Source organism: Bos indicus x Bos taurus, chromosome 24 (assembly GCF_003369695.1).
Source record: "Bos indicus x Bos taurus breed Angus x Brahman F1 hybrid chromosome 24, Bos_hybrid_MaternalHap_v2.0, whole genome shotgun sequence".
Classification (NCBI taxonomy): Eukaryota; Metazoa; Chordata; class Mammalia; order Artiodactyla; family Bovidae; genus Bos; species Bos indicus x Bos taurus.
The window spans coordinates 61,970,427-61,992,248 of record NC_040099.1 but is presented as its reverse complement, the minus strand read 5'-3'; the positions used below and the strand labels follow the sequence as shown (position 1 = coordinate 61,992,248).

Below are 21,822 nucleotides of genomic sequence, written 5' to 3'. Positions count from 1 at the left end.
ATTTGAACAGACATTTCACAAAAGAATATATACACAGGGTCAATATGCACATGAAAAGATGCTCAACATTATTAGTCAAAAGGAAGATGCATAACCACAATGAGATACCACCTCACATCCACGAGAACAGCTATAATGAAGAAGACCGGCCACACCACCCACTGGTGTGTCTTCAGGACGCCTGCAATGCTCACTCATTGCTTGTAGTAGAAAATGGTATGGGCGTTTTGGAGAACATACTGGCTGTTTCCTATACAATTAAACATGTATTTATCGTCTGACTCGGTAATTTCGCTCCTAGTTATCCACTCAAAGAGAAGTGAAAACATATGTTCACACAAACTTCTGGGCATAGTAACATTATTCACTGGCTTCCCTGGTGACTCGGTGGTAAAGAACCCACCTGCAATGCAGGAGACGTGAGTTCAACCTCCATGTTGGGGCAATCCCCTGGAGGAGGAAATGCTACCCACTTCAGTATTCTTGTCTAGAGAATCTCAAGGACAGCGGAGTCTGGCGGGCTACAGTCCATGGGGTCACAAAAGATTTGGACACGACTGAGCAACTAGACAACAATTATTACGTATAGCTGCCACACACTGGAAGCAACAAAAATGCCCGTCAATGAGTAAATGGATAAACAAATGTGGTTTATCCAGATGATGGAACACTGCTTGTCAGTAGAAAGTAATCAACTTCTGATATCCCACCTAGTCTCATGAATCTGAAAACACAGTGCCGAGCCACAGAAGCTAGGCATGAAAGAGGACATGGTCGGAATCAGTTTGTGTGAAGCTAGAGACGGCAGGTCTACCCTGGACTGACGGAAGGCAGGGCAGCCGCCGGCTGGCAGGGCTTGTTCAGGGACAGCTGACTCAGAAGCAGAGCAGAGAACCCTGGGGGATGACGAAGCGCTCTGTGTTCCGGGTGTGGTAGCGTTTTCACGGCACATTTGTCAAAATGTGTCAGGTTCTAGGCTTAAAAGGGTGGATTTTATGATCACATTTATTTCACAATATCAAAGTGTTCATGTAACTGACCATGGATAATCTACTATTAGAACAGAGGATGAAAATACGGGAATCCTCTCTGCCTGGTAGATTGTTTTGTTTTGTTTCAGTTTTTGAGTTTTAATTTATGTTTTGCTAATGTGTTTCTCAATTCTCTTTCCTAGGTTCAGTTTGCCACACTATATGCTAAGAAAGAAAAAAGCAACACATGAACTGAATATAAATGTTTGTTTTCTTTTACTCCTGTATTATAATCTACCAAAATATTAGAACTGGTGGGAGTCTCAAAAGCACTAGTCCACGGTCTTCAGCAAAGAGACTGTTTCTCTCCATAGTGCACGAAACTACAAAGCACTGATCTCCTAGAGGAAATCAGTGGAAGGTTATTAAGGAGCCTTGATTTGACCTGATATCTGCACGTCACAAACAAAACATTTCCGTTTCAGAGAAAACAGTATTGCCATCATTAATCATTGATTTTGATGGTAAGGCTGGAATTCAAGTAAAACAATTTTTTAAAGAGCGGGCTATTTCCATAAACCTGTGAACACCCCGGCACCGGCGGTGGTGGTCGCTTTCCGCCAAGACAGGGACTGTACTAAGGAGAAGAAAATCGGCCAAAGAAAAGGACGCTGTCGGACTCGTTGTGCCTGATGAAGAACAGGAAAGGGTGATTGCAGTGAAAACGTTCCCAGTCCTGGGCCGGCGTGACTGCGAAGCCCACAGCGGTGGCGGCCGCAGCCTCCGTGCCCGCCTCGGTCACCTCCAGCACCGACCTGTGCAGCAGCCTCTGGGCGCGCAGCCCGGCGCCCACGGGGCTCCCCGCGAGGCCAGCGGCGCACAGCCCCGCGGAGGCGGCCTCCAGGTCATAGCTGCCCGCCGCCCGGAACCGGGGCAAGTGCAAGTCCACGGCCCTCTCTTCCATACGCCCCGCGCTGGTCCACTCTATTAACTTCTCAGGAGTTATTTTATCTATAATCTGGTAAGGAGAAAAAGAGGGAAGAATGGCTTGATCATCAGTGCAAATTCAAAACAGTGCAATACTAATGTCAGTCAGTCAGAAATTATTAATATTAGCTTTAGCAACAAATGAAACCAGAAATTTTATTTCACTCAACTGCTATTTATATATATACATATACCAGCTACTTGTCTTATATTTCTATATTTAAATTATCTGTGTATGTATGAAAACTCTATTGCATGTAAATAAATTTTTAAGTCATTTCTTATTCTATCAATTTAATATATATTATTTCATTTTTTACTATTCCCCTTTAATCTTTGTCTGCTGCTGCTGCTAAGTCGCTTCAGTCGTGTCCGACTCTGTGCAACCCCATAGACGGCAGCCCACCAGGCTCCCCCGTCCCTGGGATTCTCCAGGCAAGAACACTGGAGTGGGTTGCCATTTCCTTCCCCGATGCATGAAAGTGAAAAGTGAAAGTGAAGTCGCTCAGTCGTGTCCAACCCTCAGCGACCCCATGGACTGCAGCCTTCCAGGCTCCTCCATCCATGGGATTTTCCAGGCAAGAGTACTGGAGTGGGGTGCCATTGCCTTCTCCATAATCTTTGTCTACATATGTATTATATAATTTATATACTATCTTATATAATGAATATTATAATATAGTTTATATATTACTATATTATAATGAACTTAATTTATAAAATTATAATGAATGTAATTTATATTATATTAATATAATATATATTTATATAGTTGCAATTACATTGAATATCCACTTTTCTTGTTATAAAGTAAATATATTTCACAGCACTGCATATCTCTAAGTATCTTCAAACTGATAGATATTTCCATCAAGCTGATAAATTCCACCTAACATTCATCCTCTCATTCATTTTACAATCATCTAAATATGTATCAAGTGGATGCTGATAGATACTGTGGATGCAGCATCTATTAATAATAAATTATGATTACTATTATATAAATTTCAAGCCGAGCATCCTAGTGTCTGGCTTTTTGCAATCCCGTAGACTCTAGCCTGCAAGCTCTTCTGTCCATGGAATTCTCCAGACAGCAATACTGGAGTGGCTTTCCATTCCCTTCTCCAGGGGATCTTTCCTACCCAGGGATAGAACCCGGGTCTCCTGTATTGCAGGCAGATTCTTTACCGTCTGAGCCACCAGGGATTTAAGGAAGATGCTGCTGATTTGGCTCAGAAAGTAAATTTTATTCTTGAATTATTTCCCTACAGTAATTCCCACAACTGGGCTTTTTGAGTCAGATTATGAATACTTTTAAGCTTGCAGATAAGTGCCTTGTTAGAACAGTAAGTAGTGTGTCAGTCTCATAAAGCTTGCATTCGTCCTGCCATTTTGCTTTCCCAAAATATTTGCCAACATATAATGCTGCTAATGGAGAAGGCGATGGTGCCCCCGCCAGTGCTCCTGCCTGGAGGATCCCAGGGACGGAGGGCCTGGTGGGCCGCAGTCCGTGGGGTCGCGAAGAGTCGGACACGACTGAGCGACTTCACTTTCACTTTTCACTTTCATGCATTGGAGAAGAAATGGCAACCCACTCCAGTGTTCTTGCCTGGAGAATCCCAGGGACGAGGGAGCCTGGTGGGCTGCCATCTATGGGGTCGCACAGAGTCGGACACGAATGAAGCGAATTAGCAGCAGCTAAACACGTTTCACAGAAGCAGGAGAGCTTCTAGTATCTTAATAATACAGCATCCATCGATTTATCGAGCACTTTCCAAGAACTGGAACCATTCTAGGCAAGTCTTCATGTCCTAGATCCATTCTGGACTTCCCTAGTGGCTCAGACAGTAAAGCATCTGCCTACAATGCGGGAGACCCATGTTCAATCCCTGGGTCTGGAAGATCTCCTGGAGAAGGAAATGGAGGAACCTGGTAGGCTACTGTCCACGGGGACACGACTGAGCGACTTCATTTTTCAGATCCATTCTAGGAGGTCCCTTAGAGTTGGTCCAGGATGTACATGTATGTGTGTGTGCGTGTGTGTGTGTGTATTCTAATCATTACAACACACACATTAAGAACTGTGGAACTCATTTTATAAATGAGAAAATATTGAGGTTCCAAGAAATGAAGAAACGTCAAAGGGTCGAAAGGCACTAAACAGAACAGGGACTTAAAACAACCTCCCTGTTCTCCAAAGCACAGGCTACTCGCCACATCAGTGTTTTAACTACAAAGCAGCTTCAGTTTAAGTGTTAGTCACTCGGTTGTGTTTGACTTTTTTCGACCCCATGGACTATAGCTTGCCAGGCTCCTGTGTCCATGGGATTTTCCAGGCAAGAATCCTGGAGCAGGTTGCCATTCCCTTTTCCAGCAGACCGTCCCACCCCAGGAATCAAACCCAGGTCTCCCCCATTACAGCAGATTCTTTACTGTCTGAGCAACCAGTGGGCAGGACTAAATCAAGGGATTTATGATTAAGGGTCCTATGGACTTTTATTATGAGTGGAGGTAGGTTTATTTGGGGTTAAAAAAAACACACTGGTGAGTGATGCCGATTATGGGGAGGCTGTGGCATGTGGGGCACAAGGTGTATTGCAAATCTCTGTACCTGCCTCCAAGTTTTGCTGTAAACATAAAATTGCCCTAAAAAAGTCTTTTAAAAAATGAAATGTCTAAAAAAGGAACTCAGAAAGTCCAATAGCCTGTGAATAGAATTCAAAATTGCTGTCCACGTGCATAGGTGACTTTCTTCCCTGGGGAAGAGGGTCTACAGAGATCAACCACTTTGGAGAATGGTGGGTTATCTTTAGAACTCCTATATGACCTCAAATGTTCATGTTATCTCATCCCCAAATATTTTAGTACTGGTTCTTCTCAATAAACCTGACACCATGTAATGCTCCTCTTTAGATACCCATCTTTACCTGCTGCAGAGACAGAAATATTTTCTATTTCACCAGCTCCAGATCAGAGCCCTAACTCCAGACTCACCCAGAAACAAGCTCTGGGACAGAGAGCCTCGGGAGATGAAGGCAGAACGAGGAAGAGGTAAGGCTTTACCTTCTCCAGCCCGTCGATGTCATTGGGCAGCAGCACGAACATGCTGAGGTCATGGCTTCGATACGGAAGGCCCAGAATTTTGGCCGGCACGTCCTCCAGGGTCTTGAAGCTAAAGGACTGGCGCTGTGTCATCATCGGCACAGACTTGCTTGTGCTCTGCAACGAGTCAGCAGAGCTCGAGGCGTCAAGGGGCGGAAGGCCACCAAGGGGACTCCCCAGAATAATTTGCTCAACCTACGACCATGCTAAAGACCAGAGCCTGGGAATCAGCATTTTATTTATATACACATATATCACTGTTGCTGTGTAGTGGCTCAGATGTGTCCGACTCTTTGTGACCCTTTGGACTGTAGCCTGCCAGGCTCCTCTGTCCAATGGATTTTTCAGGCAAGAAAACTGGAATGGGTTGTCATTTCCTCCTCAAGGGGATCTTCCCGACCCAGGGATCGAACCTGTGTCTCCTACACTAGCAGGCAGATTCTTTACCACTGAGCCACCTGGGAAGCCACATACCATGTACATTTGCTCAAAGATGACTCCAGATTCTACATTTTATCTGTAAGCATATCACATAAATTAATTAAAGAACATACCTTATTCAGCCAAAATTCCTCCTCCTTGGTATTTTCTTTCTTAAACTCCCTGTCCCATTGCCCTTTAAAATAAATTACATTCACTACCACCAGCTTGATGGAGCTGCTTAAAGAGCCGTCTGGAAGCAGGTCCTTGATTTTTTCTGCAAATGAACAGCCACAAGAACAAAATGGGTCCATCTTCAAAATTACAAGTCAGATCTACACATGTCAGATACGATGAACACGGACTTGACCGACCGTTCAAACCTCAGCCAGGTCAGCGCCTGAAGGCTTAGCCAATAAAGAGTTCGCTGGCAGAAATCATAGGAGGTTCTCACTTTGCCCATCTCCAATTTATCCCATAGGATAAACTGAGGTGTGAGGGCTAAGAGCTCAGGCTCTGGAGTCAGATTGCCACTGCTAGCATCCAGCTTTGCCTCTCATCAGCTGAGGGGTCCTGGGTAAGTTACTTAAGCTCTCTGAGCCTCAGTTTCCACACCTGTAAAACAGGAATAAAACCTGCCTCACAGAGCTGCTGAAAGGAATCAATGATTCCCTATGTAGAGAAGCACTTGGAATATTATCCAGCTCATAATAAGCACTCGGAGTTAGCTATTATTATTTTTAACCCACTCATTATAGCTACGTGAGGTTTAGAGATCTCTTATTTTATTGCAAAGGAGCTGATGTTTTATCTCTGGGTTCAGCCCATCCCACTGAAATTCTGAAGAATACTGCCCTCAACCAACCCTTTGATAGATCCTCTTTTATCCCCCTTTTAAAATTTTCATTTCCTTTGAACTGAGTATGAAGAAAAAATGCAATCTGAAATGACAGCTCTCTCTCTGATAACTGGAATTTTGTTTTTTAAATGTATTCTCCCTGGTCAGGGAGCGCGATCCCACAAACCGCACCTAAGAGTTTGCATGCTGCAGTTAAAGACCTCGCGTGCCTCCACGGAAGATTCCACAAGCCAAAACTAAGACCTGGCACAGCCAAATCCTTAAATAAACCCTTTTTTTTTTTTTAATGTATTCTGAAATACTAACACTAAAGTATCAGCACTGCTCTGCAAAATCTTAACATTGCTCTCTGCTATTTCCTGCGAGTTTGGCTCCTACCGGGGCGTGAGGCGGGGCGGAGGAGGCGGGGCTTTGTCGAGTCCCTGCTGCGGACGAGGCTCAAGGCTGCCGCCCTCCGTGCCAGGAGCCCAGCCGCGGACGGCCCAGGCGCGTCTTTAGTGGGCTGATGCTTCTCACTGACCGAGAGAAAGGAGCCCTCTGACGTTTTTACTTATGGACCCAGACTCAGAAAGAAAGGTGCTCACGTAAAAGTCAAATGTGACCTCACGACAGACATGAGCCAGGTATCAGGAGCCCCAAAGTCACTGGGATCCCCAGCTATGCGCAAGTAATTCTCCACTACTTGTCTCCACGAAGTTGGCTTCCTGTGGTCCCCTGCCCAATTCCCTTGGCTCTCTCCACATCTGCTGAGGCCATTCCACTGTCTGCAGTGGATTCCCCCACTCCTTGGCTCCAGTCCCTCCAAGCTGAAATACCCATCTCAGGTCCCCTCCCAAAGCTTGTACACCCTTATACCCTATGCAACGTCCAGCACAGGGCTTCACTCACAGCAGATACTCAGAAGTGTTTTTATGATGAACAATTCATCCATACACTACCATTTGTTTGGCTTTCAACCCAGGAATTAATCTTCTTTCGACTTTCATCTGCTGCATTTACAAAATCAACAGGTTCCAGAGAAGCATGGTAATGTTTTTCAACATAATCTAAGTATTTCTTTAGGAGAAACAGGGAAGGAATAGAAATAGCTTTAAAATTCAATTCATCCATTACCATCATTTCTAAACAAATTTATCTGTACAGGAAGATGACTAACATTGTAAGAAGAGATCTTTTTAGGGCCTGGGTGAATCACTTTGAGTACTTCCATGCATATTTTTGTGCAGGTTCAATACAGTTAAGGCAACAATCAGATTTCAAGATGAAAAAGAAGCTCCCAAAAGGTCTGGGTATCTGGAGAACAGGTCAAGAGGCAGGTGGGGTGGAGGGTGAGAGGGAGAGATGGGAGGGACACCCCCAGTGATGTGGGTTGAGTCAGGCACTCAAATTAGGCATCTTGCCTCAAAGATCCCAGTCTTAACAGAGTCATTTGGCCATTCCTGAGTACCACTCACAGATGTTGTGAACTCAGCAAAACTCACTTGAAGGAAGAGGTATGTCTTTTCTCCAAACAGTCGGTTGGCTATTTTCAGTTCATAATCATCATTGGGTTTGCTTATCTCACTCAAAACCCTTTGGAGCTGGTGATGTATCTCTTCTGTCTTCTCTAACTTCAAAATCAAAACAAAAACTCGGTGAGTTATCTTGGCAAAAGTAAACCTAGATTCACCACCCTTCCCACACCAAGAAGACACGGCAGCCTTGGGGGTCGTCCATGAGCTTGGTGTAGGTTCTGGATGCCATTCTTCCTCCACTGGAAACACCAACTTAACAACAATACAAGAAACCCAGGAACCAGCTCAGAGATTCCTGTAGCCCAGAGAAGCATGAACCCAGGACAATTCATGATGTTCCCCCCGCCATGCTTCTCCCTGCCACACCTCATGGTGTGATTGGGGGAAAACTCGCAACCCCAACTCCCTGAGGAGAGAAGCGTGTGGAATGTGTGTCCAACACTCTGACTTTTCAGAGGCTGCCTGAGGGACTGGTTTGTGTCTTGCCTGAATCTAAGTGTCAAGAGGAACAGGCACCAGGTTGGTCCCTGAGCACAAAGGCCATCAACACACACCCTGGTCTGCAGCACTACAAACAAACACCAGGGGGCGCTCCTGAGTAGAACCCCGCAAAGCAGTGAGGTCATTACTGCACTTCGGCGGTGGGTCAGCGGTAAGGACACGCCTGCCAGTGCAAGAGACAAAAGAGACTCGGTTCGATCCCTGGGTCAGGAAGATTCCCTGGAGGAGGGCATGGCAATCCACTGCAGTATTCTTGCCTGGAGAATCCCATGGACAGAATGCCATATGTGAAAAGCCCACAGATAACATCACACTCAGTGGTGAAAGATTAAAAGCTTTTCACCCAGGAGTAGGCATCTGTCACCCAAGGTGAACCTTTTCCTAGTTTGCACAAAGACTCTGCACAGGACTATGCTTGGGAGAGAAAGTGCCTGAAAACAGCTGTAGCACTGATAGACTGACGAGATAGCAGAGCGGCCGTTGGACCCAACTCTGTGGTACATACTCCGCAAGGAAGCCTGACTCCTCATATATGCAGCTGAGCCATGCAGACAGCCTGGCCACGCGGGATCGTGGACCGAATGGCTCATACTGTTGGGGGACTTGAGCCACAATTTAATGAGGGCCTGGGAAAAGGGCTGTGATAGCGGTCATGGCAGACGTGACCTGCCAGGGAGCTCTGTTCACCTCTGAGTGCCAGCCCTGCCCTACGGATTCTGCCACGTGTGCACAGACTGCCGCATGAGTGAGGAATACTGTAACCCTAGAGCCAGAAGAGATCTCAAGAAGTCATTGGTTCTGGCCTAATATTTTTTTGAGTAAAACATCATCAGAGTAGGAAGAGTTCCTTAAAATAAAAATAGAATGTGATAAAAGTGTTAGTCCCCCAGTCCTGTCTGATTCTGTGACCCCATGGACTGTAGCCCGCCAGGCTCCTCTGTCCATGGAATTCTCCAGGCAGGAATACTGAAGTGGGTTGCCAGTCCCTTCTCCAGGGGATCTTCTTGATCCAGAGATCAATCCTGGGTCTCCTGCATTGCAGGCAGATTCTTTACCATCTGAGCCACCAGGGAAGTCTGTAGTAATATTATCACCCACTACTACCACAGCGTCCATGGGGTGAGTCACCAGGGTGTTCTGGTTGCTCTACTAGACACTTTACAGAGGCTTAAAGATGAACAACTTGCACAGACTAGCACAGCTGTTAAGTGACGAAGCCAGGATTTGAACTCTAACTCCAAAATGGGCTCCCCAGGTGGCACTAATAGTAAAGAACTCCCCTGCCAGTGCAGGAGACATAGGAGACACGGGTTAGATCCCTGGGTCGGGAAGATCCTCTGGAGAAGGAAATGGCAACCCACTCCAGTATTCTTGCCTGGAAAATTCCATGGACAGAGGAGCCTGGTAGGCTACAGTCCACAGGGGCACAAAGAGCCGGACACGACTGAAGTGACTTAGCACACACAGCTGCTAACTCCAAAACACGTTCCCTCTGCTACAGGGACTCTTCAGTCTATTTGCCTTTATGGATATGTACCCTAGTGGTTCGTGAGCATTAAAGCTGAGGCCTCCTCTTAACACTGCGGTTTATTATTGTATGGTACTCTATAAGCCACATTATTTGGCTGCCATTGTTATTATTGCTTAACAATAAGTATCACACCTTTCTACCCGTTTCCCCAGGGAAGCCACATCTGCCAAGGCGTCACTGGACGCTCCAGGACGCGTCCTGCTGTTTGGTGTTTAGTCGCTGAATCACTCTTTTGCGACCCCACAGACTGTAGCCACCAGGCTCCTCCGTCCATGGGATTCTCCAGGCAAGAATACTGGAGCGGGTTGCCAGTTCCTTCTCCAGGGGATCTTCCCAACCCAGAGATCGAACCCACGTCTCCTGCATTGGCAGGTGGGTTCTTTACCAGTGAGCCACCAGGGAAGCCCATGTCTCCCCACCTCTTTTTCTTCAGCTTTGATTCTTGAGCTTTCTGTGTCTTTTTCAGAGAAAGGCACCTAGGAAGAAAAAAAAAGTACTATGGCCGTGGTGAGAGCAGAGAAAAGCTCACAGGGACCCAGTGCGGGTAAAATGGATGACTGTTAAACAGGCCTCCTTCGTCCACAAGGAACAGGGCTGTCCCTGCAAAACCCTGAGAAGTTCTGGGCTGTGCGCTCATCTCACCCCTGCTGGTTAGTCCCTTCATTCATCCCTCCTTGACGTGGCATTCACACCATGTCGTTTCCCCCAGGAGCTCTGTCCTCCTTGCTCTACCTATAATTATGAGCTTAATGGCTTTCCCACTTCATGGCAAATAGATGAGGAAACAGTGGCTGGCTTTATTTTGGGGGGCTCCAAAATTACTGCAGATGGCAACTGCAGCCATGAAATTAAAAGACGCTTGATCCTTGGAAGAAAAGGAGCAAGCTATGATAAACCTAGACAGCATATTAAATAACAGAGACACTACTTTGCCAACAAAGGTCTGTCTAGTCCCAGCTATGGTTTTTCTAGAAGTCATGTATGGATGTGAGAGTTGGACTATAAAGAAAGCTGAGCGCCGAAGAATTGATGCTTTTGAACTGTGATGTTGGAGAAGACTCTTGAGAGTCCCTTGGACTGCAAGGAGATCCAACCAGTCCATCCTAAAAGAAATCAGTCCCGAATATTCATTGGAAGGACTGATGCTGAGGCTGAAACTCCAATACTTTAGTCACCTGATGCAAAGAACTGACTCATTGGAAAAGACCCTGATGCTGGGAAAGATTGAAGGCAAGAGGAGAAGGGGATGACAGAGGATGGGATGGTTGGATGGCATCACTGACTTGATGGATGTGAGTTTGAGTAAGCTCCAGGAGTTGGTGATGGACAGGGAAGCCTGGCGTGCCGCAGTTCATGGGGTTGCAAAGAGTTGGACACGACTGAGTGACTGAACTGAACTGAATTGCTTTGGACAAAGACACTTACCCAAAAGAATCTCAAGCATTTGGGAGCAGAAGGCATGATGGTATTGGAAGAGGAGAAAGAACTTCGCTGATAGGCCTGAAATCGCCCCAGTCAGATGCTGTCTTTTCCTGGCCCCAGATCAAGGGAGGCAGGTTTTCAAGGTAATGCCAGAGTGTTGCCCTAGAGACAAGCCTGTGGCTGGAAAGCAAGGAAAACCCACGCTACCTCCTGCTCCTGGGTGGCGGTGGCTCCTCGGATCATGGGGGGCAGCATTCCAATCGTGGTTGAGATGCCCGCAGGGGAAAACAAGACGTTGCCTTCATCTGTTTTACTCAGGTCTTTGAAAAGATCCAACCCAAACGAAGTGCTTGCTGGGACCAGTGAGTCCATGATGATTCCAGCAGGACCTGGAACAACAGCAACCAGAACCCGGCACTTAGCCACAGGGCTTCGTGTCGGGGCACCCTCTCCCGCTTCTCTTCGGGCACTGAGCCAGGACGTAGGGAGTTTCACCCTCGCAGCGAAAGGTCACTTCCCAGCCCTGCTCTTGACGGGACATGAATCACAGGGTGTCACCGCACACTCTGGGTTCCTGGGTCCCAGGGAGCAGGCTGAATCCCCTAGAGGCTCTGCTCTCTCTCCTTCTGTCGGAACTGCTCACACCAGCACCTGCCTGCTGGCCGCCCCTCCTGGGCTGGCCCAGCCTGGCCCTCCCATGTCGGGCGTGTCCCACTGCCGAGAACAAGGCCAGGGGCTTGTTCTGTAGGAAGGGTTGGCCTCGAGTCCGAGCAGAGTTCTCAGATCCAGCCTCAACAAAAGCAAAGTGGCCTTCTCTGACGCTGATTTCTCAGTTGCTTCAAATCCAGCACAAAGTGACCAGATACACGAGAGCTCCTAAACCCCAGTCCCTAGCTGCATGCAAACCTGACCCCAGGCTAAATGCTCCTTAAAGGGCAGTGACGCGTCTCTGGTCATGGATTATTAACTGGGGGCAAAAGAGCTTTTTTTATATAGCTTTCTATATTGTTTCAAGCTTATGCAGTGAGTTCATATTATTTTTGCTTATCTCACAAAAGTTAAAGAGCAATTAACATTTACCAAAAATAACTAGAACATGCTTTGTATTTTCTTCTTCACCAGCTAAATCTGCCTGCAATACAGAAGACCCGGGTTCGATCCCTGGATTGGGAAGATCCCCTGGTGAAGGAAATGGCTACCCGGTCCAGTATTCTTTTCTGAAGAATTCCATGGACAGAGGAGCCTGGCCGGCTACAGTCTGTAGGGTCGAAAAGAGTCAGACACGACTGAGTGACTAAAGCTTTCACTTTCACCAGCCAAATTACAACTAGTTAATAAAGAAAAATCTTAAAACAAAAATGAGATTAAAGCCAATCAAAAGCCTACTCTGAGGGATTTTTGCTCTCAAGGGCCCATCCCTGCAAAGGCATCTTATATCTGCTGTTTAAACTTCCATGTCAACCCCATGTTTCCTTGCAAGGATTTCTTGCAGGTTCACTCAGAAATAAAATGAATTAACTTACAGACAAGATAACGTTGTCACAGCTGAGTAAACACTGAATTAAACAAAACCACCCCAAGGCGAGTTAGGTACTTGGGATTAGTACAAGAAAAGTACTTCTTTCAAACTAACAAACATGGGGGCTCTCATAACACAGAAATCTCATGTTGGTGCAGAAGGAACTTACCTGGTTTCTGGAAAGACAGAGGTGACAGGGCAAGGAACCAGGAAGCATGTGCTAAATGAGCAGGTGAAGTCTTTAATTTATAGGTCTCTCTGCCTCTCCCTAGTCATCATGGCTCGCATTTCCCGTGAAACAAGCTTTGGTTTCTCAATGGCTATTTCCCTAATAAAATTAGCATGCAAGGGTTACAACAAAACTGAGGATTGAATTTTCTGTTTCTTTCCTTCATGATCGCGAAGTTCTGCACTTGAAGTTGTCAGCAGCTGTGTGGTGAGTAATACACACCTCGACACAGAGGAATAGAGCTTCAATTCTCACTTCTCCAAAGTCTCTCAGACATTCTTTTAGGGGCCCAAGCATAAAGAGATCTAAATTAACCAGATGACAAAACAAGACTAAAAGCAGGAATTCACCCCGGGACGAAAGGGACTGGAATGACCAAGAGAAATGAATTACGCCCCATGCTGGGGGTGGGAGCAGACAGTGATAAGGGGGCCTCCCTCCCTGATACTATGGGGGACCCTCTGAAAAGAACCATTCAGTCCACTGGTTTTCACCCTGGATGCACAGCAAAATCCCCTGGGAAACTTAAAAAGAAAATCTGTGGCCAAGTGACCCCGCCGCCCCCCGCCCCCCACCACCAGACAACTGAGTCAGCATCGTTAAGGCAGGAACAGGCGTCAGAATTTTTATCACCTCAGGTGATCCTGGTGTGCAGCCAAGGTCGGGAAGCGCTGGTTTACAGGCTGGGTGAACATCTGAGAGCATACTTCCTAACGTCAGACGTACAGAGCGCTGTCCTGACAAGACCAGACCCCGCAATAAAGTTAACTTCTCAGTTGCGTGGCTTGGGGTTACCAAATGCAAAGGAAGAAGTAAAGTATGAAAGCTAACTTCCTAGAAAAGAAAGAGAAAAGGTACTGAGGAAAACTGGAGAGGCAACACACACACACCACTCCCGTTCTCAAGGATTCTGCCCATTCATTATGAAACGTCTCATTTTAATTCACTTACCGAACGTTTGTCGAGAGTTCACTGTGTACCAGACCCGGGTTGTTATTGTCTGAGTCACTGAATCGTGTCCAACTCTTCTGCAACCCCATAGACTGTAGCCTGCCAGGCTCCTCTGTCCGGGATTTCCCAGGCAAGGATACTGGACGGGGCTGCCATTTCCTTTTCCAGGGGTCTTCGAGATCTAGGGATCGAATCCAAGTCTCCTGCGTTTCCTGCATTGGCTGGCAGATTCTTTACCACTAGCCCACCAGACACTGGAATCAGTTCAGATCAGTTCAGTCGCTCAGTCGTGTCCGACTCTTTGCGACCCCATGAATCGCAGCACGCCAGGCCTCCTGTCCATCACCAACTCCAGGAGTTCACTCAGACTCACGTCCATCGAGTCAGTGATGCCATCCAGCCATCTCATCCTCTGTCGTCCCCTTCTCCTCCTGCCCCCAATCCCTCCCAGCATCAGAGTCTTTTCCAATGAGTCAGCTCTTTGCATGAGGTGGCCATAGTACTGGAGTTTCAGCTTCAGCATCATTCCCTCCAAAGAAAACCCAAGTGCCAATAATTCATGAACATCCAACAAGCTCACTGATTTCAGGAAAACAACATTGTTTTTTAAAACGCATTCGGAAATTACACCTCCAAATTCCAGCCTTTCCTGCCACCCCTAGGGTATTCCTACTGGCTCTGTTGGCTCTTTAGATGATTCTCATTGGTAAAGTGTGTGAGGATTCGTCGCCGTTGCCAAGCAGCAAATCCTAGAAGTCCATCTCAGCTCTTCCCTCTCACCTGACTGTCTAAAGAAGCAGCTTAGTGAAGCAGCTGCTAAGACCGTGGATAATGTACGTACCAATCTCAATGTTCACAATTTGCTCAATGCAAACAAATTAAAAAAAAAACACTAAAAAATAAAATAAAATGATTATTTTTATTTTAATAAATAAAATAGCAAAAAATATTTGAGCTGGCCATAGTGCTCTATGTTTTAATATGTCCATCAGTTGATATCTCCTAATCCCTTTCTCTGTGACCCTGGACTCTCGGTTCTAGTTCCCACTTATCTCCATAAGCCCCCTGCTTTCTCCTAAAGCATTTTTTCTACCACCTCATTTTTACAGGAAAACCTGGCTTTACCCTGAAGACCACCACAGACCACAAAGTCTTCGCCTGGGGACAACCACTCTCATCTTGCAGTCAGGAGGTGAGGTCCCCATTCCTTGCCTCTCTGCTTACTTCTGCTTCTCCCAAGCCTTTCTTCCTTCAGTCACCTTCAGAGTGACACCTTCAGGGTGTCCTTTAGAGATGGCCCCCATCTTGCTGTGGCATCCTTTCCCCCTCCAGAAGCCCCCTTGGTCCTTGTCACATGTCTTCCTGTCCCCCTGCCTGCCACCACCCCTCTCTGTGTCTTCACGTGTGTGTCAGTGACCCTCACCTTCCCTCTGGCTTGTAGCTCATGCACAGGGTCACGCTTTGGATGCTACCATCAGCAGGAACTGTTCCTGCTATAAACTGCTGAACTCTGCAATTCCTCCCTTGGGTTGTGTGTACACATGCTCAGTACCATCAGTTGTGTCCGACTCTGTGATCCCATGATAATCCATGGGATTATCCCGGCAAAAATACTAGAGTGGGTTGACATGACTTCCTCCAGAGGATCTTCGGACCCAGGGATCAAACCCGAGTCTCCTGCAGATTCCTTTTGCAGGTGGATTCTTTACCACTGATCCACCAGGGAAGCCCTCCTCTCTTTGGCTAGAGATCTCATTATTGTTTTCTCTAAACCTAATTGTCAATGTCATCACAACCTCCAATCGTTAGACCCTGCCCCAATCCCATTTTTCTGTCAGTTTCTTCCTTCCTGTATCAAAATGATCCTAAAGGTAGGAAATAGGTGGATGATTAGAAAATAGGAGAATGCTTTCTATGCTTAGGAGTGAGGAGAGGAAGGAATTAAGCCCCAAACCAGGGCACTAATGGTTTCCCCACCGCCCCTCAAGTTTTGGCACAACTTCCACATGTCTGTTACTGATACTGCCTATAAGATCCTCATTCTTCATTAAAAGGCATGGATGCTCCTGGGGTCCCAATCAGATTGCTTCCCCCACTGCTCCTGCTGCCGAGCTGCTGTTTTGCCTAATAGTTCATAGTCACTCTTTTGTCAGTCAAATGACTTCCAGCTCACTGGAAGCTACCTGCCCGGGAAGCTAGGCAGCAGCCTGCCCCCAGCCAAGCCACACCTCAGGTGTGACTCACCTGCAGAAGGGTAAAAAGGACAGATGGGTCCCTTGTGTCAGAATGAGGCCAGTTTTCTAGTGCAGCGTGTCCTCCAGAGCCCCCAGAGGGTCACAGAAGCCGGCCTCCACTGGAGACCTCAGGGTGGTTAACTTGCCCCTTACCCTGCCCTGGTTCTCTCTGAGGACCACTCCCCTCACCTCCACCCCCCAGAGGACCTGAATAAGCCTCTCTGTCTTTGGTTCTACCCATAGGACAGCTCACCTGAGGCAAGCCTGTTTTAATTATCTAGCCAAGCCCTTTCACTCTTTTTTGCTTCCCCCAAATTCCTTGGCAAATCTTATATATAGTCTCCTTTAGATAAACTCTATCAGTTTATCAAAGTCTGTGAAGAATCCTCCGGGGACTTCTCAGAACTGGCACATTAATGGCTCGAACGTTGGAGTCTTCACACATTGAGTAGGAATCACACTCATACTACATGTTCTTCAATGGAGTCAATACACAGAAAGAAATGGAGAGAGAGGAAAAAACAGTATACTATTTGTGATCAAACAAAAAACAAGTGTGTCTGCTATCACTGCTTCTGTTCAAAACTGAACCAAATCATACGATACCACTTATATGTGAAATCTTAAAAAAAAAAGTACAAATTAACTTTTTTACAAAACAGAAAAAGAGTCACAGATGTAGAAAACAAACTTATGGTCTCCAAGGAAGGAAAGAGGTGTGGAGGAAGGATAAATTGGCAGGTTGGGACTGACATATGTACATTATTATTAATATATTAAAAAATCACCAACTCAATGGACATGAAATAGAGCAGACTCCTCCCGGAGACGGTGAGAGACAGAGGAACCTAGCCTGCTGCAGTCCATGGGGGTCCCAAAGAGTAGAACTTGACTTAGCAATTGAACAAGAACACGACACACATATATATATGCACACAATCTAGTAAGGACCTACTGTACAGCACAGAGAAGTCTACTCCATACTCTGTAATGACCTATGTGGGAAATGAGTCTAAAAAGAGTGGATATGTGTGTGTGTGCAAGTGATGCACTTTGCTGTACAGCACAAACTAACACAAAATTGTGAATCAACTCCATAAAAATTAATTTTAAAAACTGAAGTAAAGAAACTTTAACCACAAACAATTGATAGATCAAATCATTAAAGTCTCAAGACTCAAAATGAAAAAACAGAATAATCATTTACAGAGGAACCCACACATACATTATAAGAATTGAAAAGTGAGTTTAGCAAATTGCTGACTGTGAGGTCAATATTTAAAAAATCAAATATTTTAATATACTAGCAACATACAGTTAGAAATTGAAAATTTCTTAAATGTACAATTTAAAAGATTATCAAGAAGCATCTCATATTTATTAAAACTGAAAAATGTGCAAACCTGTAAATAGAAAAATATCAAACATAATATAAAAATATTAAGAAGATTTAAGCAAATGGTGGGAAATATTTTGTGGTTTGGAAGACTCGATACTGTAAAAATTTCAATTCTCTCAAATTGATTATTATAATTTCAATCAAAATCCCAAGAGGTTTCATTTTTCAAAATATTAACCAGCCGATTCTAAATTTATATGGAATAGCAGAGCACCAAGAATAGCCCAAGTGCTCTTGAAGGAGAAGAATGTAAGGCCTGTTCTATTGGAGGGCAAGACTTGTCATTAAATACTTAAATGTGGTTTTGGCAAAGGGTAGGCCAGAACAGAGGAGGGCATGGCAACCCACTCCAATATTCCTGCCTGGAGAATTCAGTGGACAGGAGCCTGGTATTAGAAAAGACCCTGATGCTGGGAAAGACTGAGGGCGGGAGGAGAAAGGGGCGACAGAGGATGAGATGGTTGGATGGCATCACCGACTCCATGGACATGAGTTTGAGCAAGTTCCAGGAGATGGCGAAGGACAGGGGAGCCTGGGGAGCTGTAGTCCATGAAGTCACCAAGAGTCAGACATGGCTTAGCAACTGAACAACAGCAACAATTCTTTTAAGATTTATTTGTTTATTTTTGACTGTGCTGGGTCTTCACTGCTATTCATGGGCTTTTTAGCCATGTCTAGTTTTTTGGCTCGTCTGGTTTTGGCCAGCGGAAGCTACTCTGTAGTTGCAGTGTGTGGGCTTCTAATTGCAGGAGACATGGTTAGGGTTAAGGAAATGGCAACCCACTCCAGTATTCTTACCTGGGAAATCCCATGGACAGAGGAGCCTGGCAGGCTACAGTCCGTGGGGTCGCAAAGAGTCAAACACAACTGAGCAACTAACACACACATTATATTTTTAGCTCCCTAGTAGTCTTCTTATATTTCATTCCATTCTTTCACATCTTATCACAGCTGACTTCAGCTCCAATTCCATAAAGGTGATGCCTCCTTAAATCTGACTCTTCAGGCCCAAAGTTGTCTACATCCCTCTTCTGGCTCTTGTCATAAAGAATTTTCTGAAGTCTCATAGCTTGATGTATCCCATCCTTATTTGGCACTACTTTTTCCTATAACCCTGCAGGTTTTCCCCGTGTATTCAGCCTTGGACGTGGGCTGGTTTATTCAGAACCTATGTGAATTGACAAAACCTGCGTGGATTTCCATCAGCCTCACTGTCATGCATTTGGTTGCTTCTTAAATCCTTTTTGCCATTTGTAGTTAAAACATTCTTTGATGCACTAATATGGATATCATTACTTATAAGCAAAATTGTGCATTAGAATAAGAGAGTTTTTAAATCAGATGTTAAATATGGAGAATATACTGGTAAGAGGTGTGCAAATATGGGGATAAATTTTGTGGAGCTTGTATTAAGCAGAAAAGAATAAGACAGTAGATTCGGAAAAGCAAGAATACAATGTTAGCAATGTGAAGAAAGAACAAGTTTGAAGCTGGCATTCAACCTTGGAGCAAAGAAAGCCACGGAGGCAACTGCTCAGCTTCCTTTCCCTGTCACCACTTATAGGACCTGCAGCACAGATTAAGGACACGGTGGTTTTATTAAAAGCCACACGTGCAAAAGAAGTAAACAGCCATCGGGGATGAAGCACTAGAAGTTCTGGCTCACCCCAGTTTAAGGGGAAACTGAAGAGCAACTTCAGGCAGAAATCTGTAAGAAAAATGTATGCAGTCAAAGAGAACTTGAGTTGCACTAAGATGAAACAGACAGAACCTGTGAAGCAGGGAGCGCCAGGGATGCTGTTAGTTACTGTGCTCGTGGTTCTCTTGCCAGAACATCGAGAGTAGACGTGAGTGAGTACATTTTCGACGATGTTGTCTCATGTGTCGGCCTGCAGCGTTGTGGACGGAGGAGACCTTGGACCAGAAGTGCTGATCCCACTCCCGACTCGCCAGCCCTGGCTGGCTCTCTGGCCCCCACCGCAGCCCACCAACCACCGGGCCCTCACTGCCTCCGGCTGACATACTGAAGGGTCGCTCATGCTGGTTTGAGAGTAGAAAAGAGAGTCAGAGGCCTTCTAATTTTGAGCTTAATTCCCCAGGTCTCAGGGGTTCCATCTACTGTGGTTCTGTGGTTCTGTTTCCTCAGATGGCCTGACTCTGACACGCAAAGCAGAGAGGTTCCATACAAACCCAGGAACATCTCCACCAGGGCCCTTCTGGTTTTGTTTCCCCAGAAGGACTTCACTTGGAATGACTACACTGCCTGGACGGGAGAGCACGCTCCTGCCCTCACCTTCCTCTGAGTCAGACTCGGGGAGCTTCATCCAGTCTTCAGTGGTTTCAGAAAGAAAACAGATTTAACTTTTTATTTTGTATTGGGGTATAGCAGATTAACAGTGTTGTGAAAAGCAAAGGGACCCAGCCATACATATAAGAGTATCCCTTCTCCCCCAACTCCCCTCCTATCCAGGCTGCCACATGACACTGAGCAGAGCTCCTGTGCTCTGCAATAGGTCCTTGTCAGTGATCCATTTTCAACCCAGCAGTGTGTACACGTCCATCCCACACAGACTCCGGCTGGGAGACAGCAACAAATACGAAGTAGAGAGATGGGTGCCTGGTTTAGACTGGTGCTGTCTTGTATTTCTGAACTCAGGGGATGGCATTGGGGGGAGAAAATGAGGCAGGCTGGCACACAGGCCGCCCCCAGATCCCCTCTCAGCTGTGCCTTTCCACCCGGCCACGTCGACGTGCGATCAGCAGAGGTGTCTTCCTTATTCTGATGATCCACTGGCCATCATCCTTAGATTTTAGAATTACTGTGAGTTTTCATCTTTTTTGGTATGTCTTAATATGTACTTAGGGTGGAAAGCTGGGAAAAGAATTATTGCTGGCACAAGATGTGTTATTCCTAAATAAATGAAAAGAATTGTTAGCTTTATAGGGTATGTATTATTGCATTTTTGGATGAAGAGCTTAAAAGTATTTATATCACTAAAAAAAGTCAGTTGGTAACACATAATACATATTTTATGACAAAAATGTTTTATTCACTAGGAAACATTTTGATTAGTGAAAGGTCAGTAAAGATGGCATTTACTGACTTCAGACAGATTTAAGAATCACACTCTTCTCTTTATTGTAAATAGATTCATTTTCCCTTCGTGATTAAAATTCTGAAAAACCCCAATGCAAATGAGAAAATATGCACAGCAAAGAAAAGAATAAGAACAAAAGCAACACCAGACAATGCCAGACCCATAATACAGATCAAGGTCAGTGTCCAGCCAAACCATCAGGTCAGTACGGAACCAGCCCTGGAAACCCTACCCTCAAAAGGGAACCACGGGAGAGATGATTTTTGATTATCTGAGACAAATTTGACACGTGGGAGATGTATTCTGGGTAAATGACTTGGAAGAACAGCCTCATGCTACCAATGAGAATCTTTTATGCTGTGAGCAAGTCTGAACCATGAGACGCCTGTATAAAGGGCATGACCCTTGTCTCTTCAGAGAGAACGAGAGAGAGAACGAGAGAGAGAACGAGAGAGAGCACGAGAGAGCACAGACAGAACCAGGGGGAGGCCCGGCACAAGAGCAGGTGAAGTTAACCCGCCTCCTCCTGTAGAAACAGCTACAGCCACACTTCACCAACACAGGGGCAGCCGGGAGGAGGGCAGTCACAGGGCAGGGAAACCGGACCACAAGCCAGGCCAGAATCCACCTTTACCGGAGAGTGTCAGTGGTCACTCCAGACCATGCAGTTGAGGCAGAGATCAAGAACTCAGATCGACACCTCCGAGAACAAAGGCCCTGTGTCCTGGGGTCTTGAACGCTCTGGTGTCTGGCTTGCAGTTGATGGGAAAGGGTTTCCACGAGCATCGTGCCCAGGCCCCGGTGGGCTCTTAGGAGCCCTCTGGGAGGACAGATCAGGCCACGTGGCAGAGGATGGAGGGAGGGCACAGGAGGGCCCAGCGGTGAGGGCGGCCCCTCCCTCCCTCCTGCAGCGCGCTGTTTAGGAGCCACTAGCGCATGCCCAGTGCGGTGCAGCTCAGTCGCTCAGGCGTGTCCAACTCTGCGACCCCGTGGACTGCAGCCACCAGGCTCCTCTGTCCATGGGATTTTCCAGGCTAGAATACTGGAGTGGGTTGCCATTTCCTTCTCCAGGAGATCTTCCCAAC

General features: G+C 46.1%; 1 protein-coding gene across 2 annotated transcripts; it reads right to left on the bottom strand.

Moving 5' to 3' along the window:
- Positions 1-1,224: 1,224 nt before the first annotated feature.
- On the bottom strand, positions 1,225-13,538 carry SERPINB13 (serpin family B member 13). Of its 2 annotated transcripts, none has more exons than XM_027526153.1 (7): positions 12,996-13,538; positions 11,515-11,696; positions 7,821-7,949; positions 7,278-7,395; positions 5,615-5,757; positions 5,022-5,177; positions 1,225-1,989 (listed from the first exon to the last, which is right to left on the bottom strand). In XM_027526153.1, the coding sequence occupies exons 2-7, from the start codon at positions 11,677-11,679 to the stop codon at positions 1,609-1,611; spliced, it is 1,092 nt and encodes a 363-aa protein (XP_027381954.1). In that variant the 5' UTR covers positions 11,680-11,696; positions 12,996-13,538; the 3' UTR covers positions 1,225-1,608. The 2 variants fall into 2 exon arrangements, with proteins under 2 accessions (XP_027381954.1, XP_027381955.1); XM_027526154.1 differs by lacking the exon at positions 12,996-13,538 and adding an exon at positions 11,871-11,974.
- Between the last annotated feature and the right edge of the window lie 8,284 nt (positions 13,539-21,822).

Excerpts from the sequence above, each read along its gene's own strand:
- SERPINB13 (XM_027526153.1), bottom strand. The coding sequence starts at position 11,679 with ATGGACTCACTGGTCCCAGCAAGCACTTCGTTTGGGTTGGATCTTTTC. Across the intron at positions 5,758-7,277 it reads GGTTGAAAGCCAAACAAATG|AAAAAATCAAGGACCTGCTT; the intron begins GTAGTGTATGGA and ends GTTCATTTGCAG. Across the intron at positions 5,178-5,614 it reads AGGAATTTTGGCTGAATAAG|AGCACAAGCAAGTCTGTGCC; the intron begins GTATGTTCTTTA and ends GACTCGTTGCAG.